General features: G+C 43.7%; 1 protein-coding gene and 1 long non-coding RNA gene across 2 annotated transcripts in view; one reads left to right on the top strand and one right to left on the bottom strand.

Moving 5' to 3' along the window:
• DNASE1L3 (deoxyribonuclease 1 like 3) overlaps positions 1 to 3,417 on the bottom strand; it is a 23,351-nt gene extending 19,934 nt beyond the window's left edge. Inside the window, exons 1-2 of the mRNA XM_003785544.3 lie at positions 3,296 to 3,417; positions 2,928 to 3,165 (exon numbers count right to left, since the gene is read on the bottom strand). Of these exons, the coding sequence (XP_003785592.1) occupies positions 2,928 to 3,068 (141 nt within the window). The 5' untranslated portion in view covers positions 3,069 to 3,165; positions 3,296 to 3,417. The remainder of the gene's footprint in view (positions 1 to 2,927; positions 3,166 to 3,295) is intronic.
• On the top strand, positions 3,259 to 11,127 carry LOC111723744. Its single transcript, XR_002772225.1, has 3 exons — positions 3,259 to 3,299; positions 3,427 to 3,577; positions 11,001 to 11,127. It is a non-coding gene; the product is annotated as an uncharacterized LOC111723744 (long non-coding RNA).
• The last annotated feature ends 1,840 nt before the right edge of the window (positions 11,128 to 12,967 follow it).

Raw genomic sequence — 12,967 nt, 5'->3', positions numbered from 1 at the left:
AAAAAAAAAAAAAATTATCAACCTATAACCCCACACTTAAATATTTTTCCATTTGATTTCCATACTTATTTACAAAATTGGCATCAAAATGATCAGGCCATTGGCTCAATGTGTGGACTTTGAGTCAAAGGGGCTGGGTTCGTGTCTTGACTTTGATTAAGTCACTTAAGCTTCCTGAACCCCCAGGTTCTTTATCCAAGAACTGGGACAATAACAATACCCCACTCATAGTGTTGTCATGGGGATCAAATGACATTATGGACATAAAATGCTCAGCCCAGTCCCTGGCACAGAACAGGTGCTCAGCAAACAGTGGCAATATTTACCACCCAGTTGTGGTATCTTATGATTTGGTATCACACGGCTTTTTAGCCTAACGTTACATTGTGAGTTTTTCCCCATCATTAAATATTCCACTTTCAGAGCCATTCTTGACACAAGTTTTCCTTGCTCATATTTCCCACCATGAAAAATATATTTCCTGGCTGCCTTGCCTCAAGAGGCGGCTCCAAGGATGAGGGCCCTGAGAAAGCCCTTTCAGAGCTGAGACCTGAGAGGTTTCCCCGACTAAAGCCAAATTCCTGACTCTGTTCACGAGAGGTGAGGGGGAATTTAGTGACTGTGTGTGGCTAGAACTGAGGGAATCTCAGGGAGTGGGCCTGAGGAGAGGGGAAGGGATGGTCTCAAAGGGTCTTGAAATACTGGGGCAGAAGGTGGCTCATGAAACCATATTTCATGCCTCTCAACAGGGAGCAGCACAGCATGGGAGTTAAGAGCCTGGGTTCTAGCCGTCTACCGCTTACATGCTCCATAACCTTGTGCAACTCCCTTCACCTCTCTGCGCTCCAAGTGCCTCATCTGCAAAATAGGGTGGCTGTGAGGCTGAACTTGGATGTTGCATATTAAGGGCCTGGCCTACTCTACTGCTTTGGAATGTCTGGCACATGGCCTACCATCAATGAGTATTTGTTGGATGAACAAGCTTTGTTTGTTAAGGACACAAACTGAAGACCAGACAGAAGGAGGCTCAGCTAGGCAGGGGTTGGCATCTGGATACCTGCCTACAGTATGGGTGGAAAAGGCAGGGCTCCCTCACTCTCCAGGCTCCCGGTAAAGGTCAGAACAATAGCACAGTGCTGCCGGAGAGGGGAAAAGGCATCTCAGCTGCTAGGGGTGACTTCGATGCTGGCTCTTCCCCCTTACTAGCTATAGGAACCTGGATGATTATACTCTGAGCCTCAGTTTTCTGTTATTAAGTAGGGGCAGTGCCACCTAAGTCATAGGAATAAGTAAGAACATAAATTTCCTCAAATTAGCTCTATTCTGAGTGCCTGCCATTCTGGGGTGACTGAGAGTACTCTCCTGGGTGGCCGTTGCAGTGTTTTGGGATGGCCTGTTGGAAGGATTACTCAGGGTCCCTGGCAGGGGAAGGCAGCCTTGACCAAGTTTAGACACCCCTGGCAGGGCATGGCAACTCAGGGGAGATGCTGAGTACAGGCACTCCCTACAATGGAATTCCTAAGGAACAAAAGATGGACATTTAAGACTGGTGACATTATCTGGGATGAATCAGTGAGAAAGATGGGAACTCAGTAGGTACCTGGGCTCCATGGGCCACATGTGAAGAAACACACATTAGGATTTCCCTTGGAGGCACCGTGCGTGGTTCCCACAGGCTTGGCATGGCTGTCCTGGTTAAACAACATTTAGAAGGCCTTGGGTACTGTCCAAAGGGCTGGGCCATCCAGATCTGAGAAGCTTGTCTAAGAACAGAGCCTGCCAGTCCTCACTCCAATTCTGTTTGCCTAATGATAACAGCAGCGGCTCTCATTTGTGAATACTTGTCTTGTTGCAGGCGCTGCGGAGTGCCTAAGGCTCCTTGAGTTCTCTCAGGCAGCTGGTGCTACAGGTGGGGTAACCCCATTGTACAGAAAGGAGCTGGAGGCTTAAGGAGTTGAAGACTCATGTGGCTGGCAGGTGAGATCCAAACCCAGAACTCCCAGAGTTCCCACCACACTGAGGTGCTTCTGGGGTTTACTAAGTTCATGACTCACTTTCCAGAGTTCTGAGAATGATTTTATTTCCCAGCATCAAAAATAAAATAACCTGAAGGATAAAGAGAGTTGACTGATTCCAGAGAAAGTGAGCAGTGTCCCCAGGCATGGTCATATTACTCAAAGAAATCATGACCTAAGTGGAGGTAAAGAGCAGACCTGATAGTTGAGAGGAGGCTGTGGGGGGAGTAGGAAAGAGGAAGAGAGGAAGAAAGGAAAGAAAGAGAGGGAGGAAGGAGTAGATGCTGGGGGGAGAGAGAGAGAGAGAGAAAGGAAGGATGAGGATGGAGGGAGGGGGTGAGGCTGCGGGGATAATCTTCGCTGATGGTTAAAAAGATCAGGCTGAGGCAAGGTGCTATGACTCACACCATATGGCTGCGAGGGTTGCTTGAGGCCAGGAGTTTAAGACCAGTTTGGGCTACAAATGAGACCTCATCTCTATCAAAAATATTTTTTAAAGAAAGACCAAGCTGGGCTGGCTTTGCAGCTCCCCACCCTCCAGCTGTTCAGTGTTACTTCATCTTTCTTTGTATATCATCGCTGCATGGGGAATAATAATCCTTCCTCATTAGGATTATGAAATGAAATCATCTGTTTATAGTGCCTGACACAGGCATTTAATAAATGGTAATAAAAATCATCATACTAGTCAACCCTTATCTGTCGAGGGTAAACGTTAAGAACTTTACATTCATCAAGGTAGGTAGTCCTCCCAACAATCCTGCAGGGAGGCACAGTCATAACCCTCTTTTAAGAGGACCTAAGCCAGCTGCTTCCTTCAACCTAAGGGCTAACCTCAGTTAAATTCCTCCTGAGTCTCTTAAAGCTGAAGACAGAGGAGAGTCTGTGAGGGGCGTCCAGAATGCTACTGACCTTCATAATGACATCCATGGCCTTCTGGTCTTCCTTCTTGCTTTCCCCAAAGGACCGTACATTGAAGGAGCAGATCCTCAGGGCCAGGGCGCCCTGGACAGAGAGAAGGAGAAGCAACAGAGGGGCCAGCTTCTGTGCCATCCTGGCACTGCTCTGGCTTCAGGGCTCCACGAGAAGACAGCTGTGTTTGGAGTACAGGATCCTGGCCACCTCCGCCGGCACCACTGCCTTATAAAGCCTACAGATAACAGGAATTACTGGATTCCTCGTTGCTACTTTCAATTCTCTGAGGAACTGAAGATCATGGGTTTAATCCCCAAGGAAATGAAGATGTTGGGTAGACTTTTAGGAGCCCCTGTTTTTCTCACCCTGGTAAGGAAATTGGCACGCCTAATTTAGGCACCATCCTCCGCAAAGTCACTCATATCCCAACCGGGAGCCAGCTCTGACGTCTGGTCATGTCTTCTGCGGTTGAATGCCATGTACCTTTTCCTGACAGTTGACAAACGCGGAAGTGGTCCACCCCAGAGGGCACCTGGGGTGATGGAGCCTTCTGCTGGGGGACAATGGAGCACGAGGCATGGGAAATTCTGCTGGATTTTCTCTAAATCACTGGGATTTGGCGGCCTGCTATTCCTGGACACGCCCAGGTACTGATGCTAACCGCTCTGATGGGTATAAATTAAGGTCAAGTCTAGTTTGCATTACTTAATTTTTTTAGGCAGTTTTACTTTGCACAATTTAACACACCAAATATTGGAGTGTGTTGCCAGGGAACGCAATTGGGGATTTGCTAGAATGGGTCAGGAAAATGTCCCTAGACTTTAAGAACAAATAGCCCCTAGAGAGATCCATTATTTAACCTGATATTAGTTTAATGTTGGTGAGACACTTAGAAAGGAAGATCTTGCAAGAATTGTAGGATTTCAGTCCAAGTAAAATGACTTTTGGAGATTTTGGCAGGAAGAACAAAGATCTGAAGAGGAAAAGAAATGCAAAATTCAATTAAGTTATAATATATTTACAAACTTTGGCAAGGGCAGTTCTGTGCAAAGGGTAGGAGAGGAAAATAACTTGAAGCCAGCACTGTGATCTCCTAAACACTCCCTCTAGAAGCAATGGGGTTGTAGTCATAGCCTCAGGGAAAAGAGTGCGTATGTCACCAACATCCATCCAGTCAGCATCCTGGCCAAGCATGCCAGGAATTCTAAGAGATAACTCCAAATAGTACATGGAAGGAAATAATGGTTTCCTGCACTCATGATGAGATGAATCTGCCTGTTGTCTGTAACCTCAGACCTCAGGCCTGGCTGAATCCCTGGTTAAATGCAGCTCTGGTTAATGGATAGTTAATTGTCTTTCTTGGTGAATGGGCATCTTCCAATTAGAGAAAGACTTAGAATTACTTATAAGTGTGTTTATGAGACTCAGAGTCATGGTACACTTTTTTATGTGTGCTTTAAGATCAAATCTATACATGTGTGGTATTTTATGAACTTGTAACATATGTGTATGAGAGACTTTTGGCCTCTTAAGTTGATAATCTTTTAACTCTAATATAAGACAGGCAATTGGTGGGGGCTTGATTTAGAATTGTGACTTTAAGTTGAAACCTTATTAAGTTTGCATACAGTTTTGAAATATTTATAAGACCTTTGCAAGTTTAATTTATTTGAATCAAAGTTACTTGGTTTTAAAAGGTGGCCTTTTTTTGCATGAGTTCAGAAAATTAAACAGCATACATTAAATTTATTTTTAAAAGTTTAAATGTTTGTAAATGGGCCCAAAACTCCTTAAAAGTGATTATTTGGGTTTACTGAATTTAGGATTGCCTGATTTAGCAAATAAAAATACAGAGTAATAAGTCAATTTGAGTAATTCAGATTTCACCGGGCAACCTGTATTTTATCTAAAATCCTAGCTAGACATAACACAAAGAATAAGAACTTTGGTAATCTAAATGTAAAAATGTGGCATTTTCTAAGATAGTAATAATCATACCAGAGTTCTGAAAAAAAATTCTGCTAAAAAGCTCTTAGCATAAAAAATGAGCTAACTGGCTGGGTGCTGTGGCTCATGTCTGTAATCCTAGCACTCAGGGAGGCTGAGGGTGGGTAAATTGCCTAAGCTCAGGAGTTTGAGACCAGCCTGAGCAAAAGTAAGACCTCATCTCTACTAAAAATGGAAAAACTAGCCAGGTGTTATGACAGGCATCGGTAGTCCCAGCTACTTGGGAGGCTACGGCAAGGGGATTGCTTGAGCCCAAGAGTTTGAGGTTGCTATGAGCTAGGTATGATACTCTACCCAGGGCACAGTCTGAGACTATGTCTCAAAAAAAAAACAAAAAAAACCTAACCTGTAATAGAATGGAATCAACTAATACGTTCTTTAATTTTTAACATTGATAATCTGACTATTAATTTGAAAAATAAAGCTGCAAATAGTGGTTTCTACATATAGAAACTGCTCTTGAGGACTTTAAAAAAAAATTCAACTGAACAGATTGAAAAGATGAATCCCATTCTGTAATTAGCACATGTATTGCATGAAATCAGACATTTAAAAATTGCCTTAAGATTCTGGAAGGAAAAGCCCAAGAGTCAAATATAACTGACTCCACCCAGGTGCAGGTGCTGTGTTGAGTGCTTTCTATATTTCATGCTGCTCATTCCCTCCCCAAGTCCTCACCAGGATCGCTTCATTTTAGAGACGAGAAAACTGGAGCTTGTGCCCAAGGATACAAAGCTAGTATGTGGCAGAGCTGGGATTCACCCTGACTCCAGACAGCCTTCTCACCCACTGAACCAGGCATAACAAAACTTCAACAAGGAACACAGCAGGGGCAGTGGAGGGGGTGGAGGACAGAGGAGCAGGGGCACGAAAGGAGGACTTCCACTTTTTTTTTTTTTTTTTGAGACAGAGCCTCAAGCTGTCACCCTGGGTAGAGTGCTGTGGCATCACAGCTCACAGCAACCTCCAACCCCTGGGCTCAAGAGAGTCTCCTGCCTCTGCTTCCCAAGTAGCTGGGACTACAGGCACCCGCCACAACACCCGGCTATTTTTTGGTTGCAGCCATCGTTGTTGTTTGGCCGGCCCAGGCTGGATTCAAACCCGCCAGCTCAGGTGTATGTGGCAGGTGCCTTAGCCGCTTGAGCCACAGGTGCCGAGCCAGGACTTCCACTTTTTACTGTATATACTTGTATACAGTATTTTTTTAAAACACAAATATGTACTTCTTTAGTAATAAAGAGAAAGAAAAAAGTGCTAAAACTTTTCATTCTTTTAAGCAGGTTAAATAATGCCCATGCAAATAACGTTTTCCGTGTGTGCACAAGGAGGTGAAGGGAACCTTCTTCCACCCCAGCAGTCACTGATAACTCGGGGTGGGGTTAAGTGAACAAAGCTATACTAGAGAGCCCAGGATGGCAGAAACCCTCCCTCTCATTGTTCAGTTGGTTCCTAAGCTGGGAATTGGGAATTTTGAGGCCATTCCTGCCAGAAGCTTGGAGCCTAGAAGGAAAAGCAGACACTACTCCGAGGTTTCCTTCCTTAGGGTGACATTTCCTGCTGTATGTACTTCCCACACCAGCCTTCGAGCATGTTAGCATAGTAAACGTTCTGAAAAGTCCTGCAATTTACCTGCATTGAAACAGAGTGTCCCAAACTTATTGTCCACAGAGCCTTTTCCTTTGTATAATTCCTTTGACTCTCTTGAGCAACATCCACCAGGGCAATACTCTCCCTGATTTACAGGGACAATCAGATCCCCTCAAGGGCTCAAGCTCTTGCCTGGCCAATCAGTCCCTGCCAAAGAGTCCCATGCATGTCATATGAATGAGGGAGAAACAAGGATCAGGAGTTCAGACACATGGTCCCCAAACAGCCACCCAGCATGGGCCCTGATGGGACAGGAGTCAGTAGCAGTTGATACATTGGGACAAAGGCTACTTTGGAATTTGAGAAAGGCAAGACGGAGATACCAGGAGACGCAGAAGTGTCACAGGCTGAGTCACCCAAAAGCAGCAAGAAGAAACAAGCAGCCTGCAGGAAAGTCCCTGCTACTGTCAGGGGATGGGCCGCGTGAGCCAAACAGGTGTTTCCCGTGACTGATGTGGTTCTTTGTCTAATAATGAATGAGCCCTAGAAATAATCTTGTGACATGCAAAATGCTCCATCATCACATTTCACAATCAGCTTGGGTTTGAGGCAAAGAAGGTGCATCATTTAAAGTTGCATAATTACAACAAACCTCACCTTTGTGTGATAGTTTCCACCTGATAAAACAGGCTCTGGGTTTCAATCTCACATAGCATCTTACACACAGGGCTATCTAAGCATGGATCACAAGAATGTTACTTTCTGAAGGGCAGGTCTGGGTGTGTCACTGCTCTGATCAAAATCCTTAAAGAAGACAAAACTCCTTAATGTGTCCTCTACATACCTACATTTTCCAGGTCATAACACTCTGCTCCCTTCTTCCTCCCCCAGTGGCCTCCCCTCATACTGCCAGACTCTCACTTCTGACCACAGGGCCTTTGCACTGCTGTTCCCTCCACCACCTTCCTTCCACCTCTAGATTTCAGCTTTTTTTTTGCTGAGACAAGGTCTTACTCTATTGCCCAGGTTAAAGTGGAGTGGTGTCATCATAGCTGACTGCAACCTCAAACTCCTAGGCTCAAGTGATCCTCCTGCCTCAGGCTCCCAAAGTCCTGGGATTATAGGTATGGGCCACCACTCCTGGACCATGTCTGTGTTTAAATGTCACTCCCTCAAAGAAGCCTTCCCAGTCCCCTCTGCCCATCAGAGTCTTCCCTCTTGTCTTCTCTCATTCTCATGGCACCCAGGTATTTTGCTTCATGGCATGTACCCTAAAGGAGTATTATTTATGAGCTTGTATGTTTCCTTGTCTGGTGTCTGTCTTCCCACTAGGCAGGTCTAAAAGGGCAGGGGCACCTACGACTGTCTGTGATGCCTGGGACAGGACTGGCATATAGCAGGTGCTCTATAAATCATTGCTGATTGCATGATAGGATGCTCTGGCTGGCTCTAGGCCTTGTTGGGTTTTTTTAATTTTCAGATTAATATAAGGGTACATACAATTAGGTTACATTATTTGCTAGATAGAGTCCAAGTTGCAGTTGAGCCCTTCACCCAGGAAATGTGCCATGTACCCCTACATTATGAGAGCTTACCAAACTCCCCTCTCCCCTTTCTTCTCCCCCAGCCTCCCCTTCTTGAACTTAATTATATTTTTCTGTCATGTGGGCATGTAGTTATTCATCTACTAATATCATATTAGTTCTGAGTACATTGGATACTTACTTTTCCATTATTGTGATACTCTACTTAGGAGGATGTTCTCCAAATCCATCCAGGTAAATATTAAAAGATGCAAAGTCTCCATCTTTCTTTATGGCGGAGTAGTATTCCATGGTATACATATACCACAGTTTATTAATTCATTTGTGAGTTGCTGAGCACTTGGGTTATTTCCACATCTTGACAATTACAAGTTGAATTGAGCTGCAATAACTATTTTAGTGCAGATGTTCTTATGGTAAAATATTTTTTTTCTTCCGGATAGATACCTAGTAATGGGATTGTGGAATCGAATGGAAGGTCTACGTTTAGTTCTTTAGTTCACCATACATCTTTCCCAAAAGGCTGTATTCGTTTGCAATCCCATCACAGCATCTAAGGGTTCCCTTCTCTCCACACCCACACCAGCATCTGCAGCTTCAGGACCTTGTGATGTGAGCTATTTTCACTGGGGTTAGGTAATATCTCAAGGTGGGTTTGATTTGCAGTTCTTTGATGATTAGGGATGATGAGCCTTTTTTTATGTGTTTGTTGGCCATTCGTCTGTCTTCTTGAGAGAAAGTTCTATTCACGTCTCTTATCCAATAATAAATGGTCTCGTTTGCTCTTTTCTTGTTGATTGGTTTGAGTTCTCTATAGATTCTGGTTATTAGCCCTTTATCAGATTTGTAACATAAGAATATTTTCTCCCATTCTGAAGGTTGTATATTTTTTGTGTCCTTAGCTGTGCAGAAGCTTTTTAGTTTGATCAGGTTCTGTTTACTTATCTTTTTTTTTTTTTTTTTTTTGAGACGGAGCCTCAAGCTATCCCCCTGGGTAGAGTGCCATGGCATCACAGCTCACAGCAACCTCCAATTCCTGGGCTCAAGCGAGTCTCCTGCCTCAGCCTCCCAAGTAGCTGGGACTACAGGCACCCACCACAACGCCTGGCCATTTTTTTTTTTTTGGTTGCAGCCATCATTGTTGTTTGGCGGGCCCAGGCTAGGGATTCGAACCCGCCACCTTAGGTGTATGTGGCTGGCGCCTTAGCCGCTTAAGCCACAGGCGCCGAGCCCTATTTACTTATCTTTATTGTTGCTTCGATTGCCAAGTTTTTGACCACAGTGTGGGTACTTAGCCAGGGAAACTCAGCTTCACTGGGGAACCAAAGGGAACACTTGGCCATAGGACAAAAGATAATAACAACCACCACCACAACATCTGCCTTTCACGGAGAACTAAGTGCTAAGTTCATGGCACCACAAAAAAAAAAAAAATTACAATACTAATATCAAAGATAACTGACCACAGATCTCCTTAACAGGTATTATAATAATAATGAAAAAGTTTAAAATATTGCAAGAATCACCAAAATGTGACACAGTGACACAAAGTGAGCACATTCCACTGGGAAAATGACTCTAATAGACTTGCTTAATGCAGGGTTTCTATAAACTTTCAATTTGTAAAATATGCAAATTACAGTCACCAGTTGCATTAGCCCCGAACAAGAGCAAATAAAGAGCAGTTTGTCAGTAAAGAGCAATAAAGCAAAGTGTGATGGAATGAGGTATGTTCCCAAGGTAGATGTTGCCTCAAGATAGTTGAAGGAATTTTATGAAGAAAAGGGCTACGTGGATAAGTTTGGGACATCCTGTTTCAATGCAGGAAAGCAGCTATTAAAATTACAGGACTTTTCAGAACATTTAATATGCTAATGTGGATTATAAATCTCCAAAAATTGGTGATCATATTTATCCTTATTTCCAGATGCATCTTGAAAACTGGTGTTGGAAGTATATGCAGGAGTGAGCATAAAACCGGCTTCTCAGCTTTAGCAGTATGATGTTCCGGGGCCAGATAGTTCTTTTACTGCAGGGGATTTTCCTGTGCTTTATAGAGCAGTTAGCAGTGTCTCTGGCCTCTAGATGCCAGTAGTACCCTCCTGATCTGACAACCCAAATGTCTCTAGATGTTACCAACTGTCCTGTTGCATGATGTGATCAGGCGAAGTTGCAGAGGTAAACTAGCAGTCAGAATGTCTTGGAAGAGGAGGTGGCTGTAGCTCTCTCTGGCATGCAGCAACCTAGTTTATTTCTTACTAGCTTATATACCCTAACAATAAAGCATTCTGCATGTACACACATAATCTTAAATTTACAATACAATAAAGTTATGGGAAAGTCATGAGCCTTATTTATCTCTTTTTGCTTTAAAGAACAAAGTATTCATCTGTAAAGGACAGACATAATCTTTAATTTAGCACCACAATAACCTTACCTTAACTTACCACTACTCAGGTCTCTCACAGGAAAATTCCTGACCACAGCAAACTCTGTTTTCAGCACATGCCTCCCACTAGATTAGTTTTTCTAATCTCTCCCGAGGGTCTTCAAAGGAATGTCCCTTCCTGCAGACCTTGAGGTAGTTTCAATCAAGAACAATGTTATGGCAGCCTTTAATGTGGCTCAGCTCTACTGTCCCCAGTGGTGTGGGGATCACTCGATGTTGAGAATGTTGATGTGGAGGTTAAAGCATATACACTTTCACTTACTGGCTGTTCAACCTTGGACAAATAAGTAAACTTCTCTGTGCCCTTCTCTTCACCTTTAAAATGGTGATAATAATATTTCTTACATGGTAAGGCTGTGGACATTTAGAGAGTTTATAATGAAAAAGCAAACTCAGCACAGTGCCTGGCCCTTAAGGACATTCATTTGGGATGATACTGTTTTCAGAATGAATTGAAAGAAACTTTCTATCCCCATTTTGCAGATGAGGAAACTGAGACTTGGAGACAAATAATTTAGGCTCCAGCTATGAGCAGTAACATCAAAGTAACATCAAAAGCAAGCATTGGATTCCTGGGATTGATTCTCTTTGCCTCGGAGCAATAAAGCAAAGTGTGATGAAATGAGGTATGTACAAAAGGGGCCATTTAACTCCAGACATCATCTGACCAACTGCAAACTCTGAGATGGTGGTATTGCAATTAATAAATTAGCTTCTGCAAGGCAGAACTGAGGAGAGGTGAATGAGACTCTGGCCTCAGGCAAAAAATTTTGAAATTTACAAAACAAATCAATAATCAAGATAAATAATATTTTAACGCAATATTTTGAAAAACCAAAATTAATGTAGAAAAATCCATGATGAACAAAGTATTAAAATCTTTAATAAAGACACGTTCAACCCCACTCTTGCACTTGACCCTGCCTCATTCACCTCAACCTAATTCTGCCCCTGGGATTTGCAGATCTGCGAAACTGCTGAGTGGGCACATCTGGAGGTCAAAGCCTGCCAGGGCGGATTCAAAGAACACCAGGGAAACAGCGCTCTCTCTCTTCTAGCCGACAGTGAGCACTGTTTCCTTTCTGGAGAGCCGAGTTCACCTTTTCCCCAGAAGGCAGCACTCCGCGCTGGATCAGTCTTTTCCCCCGGCCGCAGTGCTTCCCAGCCCGCACCCTAACTGCATGAGACACGTAGGTTACGGCAGGCAGGTCGATGCCACTGGAGCTCATGCCCCGTCCCTTGACACTGGCCGCAGCACTGTCCTGGATCCGTTGCTTTTTTTCTCATTTCCCCCTGTGCAGACGTGCGCTCGGACGTGTCCCCACTTCTGAAGGCCGAAGCAGCCTGTTACTATCAAGTTGGCCTTCCCAGGCTGACCACAAGAGGGCATGTTGAGGAAACAAGAAGGCTGCTCAGATGGCACGGCGCTGAGTCTAAATGCAGTTTCTTCTTCCTTGGCTTTAGTCATTTCTTAGCTTCAGCTTATTTATATTTTACTTTTTCTTTTGAAATAGTTTTTTTTGTTTTGTTTTTTGAGACAGAGCCTCAAGCTGTCCCCCTGGGTAGAGTGCTGTGCCATCACAGCTCACAGCAATGTCCAACTCCTGGGCTCAAGCGAGTCTCCTGCCTCAGCCTCCCAAGTAGCTGGGGTCACAGGCGCCCGCCACAACGCCCGGCTATTTTTTTGTGGGGGGGTGGGGTTGTAGCGGTCATTATTGTTTGGCGGGCCCAGGCTGGATTCCACCCTAGGTGTATGTGGCTGGTGCCCTAGCCGCTGAGCCACAGGCGCCTAGCCTGAAATAATTTTAAATATGCATCGAAGATGCAGAAACAGCAAACAGCACACCCTTATACACCCTCCCCCTAGATTTACCAAGAAACATTTTGCCGTATTTGCTTTTTCATTACTTAGGTGTGTGTGTACACACATATATGGGAATATGTGCAATATTATATTCACAGACACATTGTTTTCTTTCTGGAGCATTCAAGAGTAAGCTGGAGACTGTGATCCTGGACCCTTCCGGGTGTATCTCTCAAAGACAAATACGTTTTCTCACATAACCACAGGACAATTATCAAAACCAGATTTAGAAATTATAATCTAATCCATAGACTTTATTCAAATTTCATCAACTGTTCTATAAAACTTCATAGCAATGTTTTCTTTCTGGTCCAGGATCCAATCAAAGATTATATATCAATTTAACAATCCTGTCTCCTTGCTTCCCTTTAATCTGAACAGCTCTTCAGCCTTCTCTCTGTCTTCCACAACTGACATTTTTGAAGTATATAGGCCAGTTATTCAGTTAAATCTCCCTCATTTAGGTTTATCTGAAGTTTTGCCATGATTAGATTCAGGTAATGCATTTTGGTCAAGAATGCAAATTAATAAGATGTGTCTCATGGAATTTCTTTCTTTCTTTTCTCTGTTTTTTTTTTTTTTTTTT

Source organism: Otolemur garnettii, unplaced genomic scaffold, assembly GCF_000181295.1.
Source record: "Otolemur garnettii isolate 467f Iridium unplaced genomic scaffold, OtoGar3 scaffold00015, whole genome shotgun sequence".
In the NCBI taxonomy this organism is placed as follows: domain Eukaryota; kingdom Metazoa; phylum Chordata; class Mammalia; order Primates; family Galagidae; genus Otolemur; species Otolemur garnettii.
Note: the sequence above shows the minus strand (reverse complement) of the source record. Positions and strands in the feature narration are given on the sequence as shown.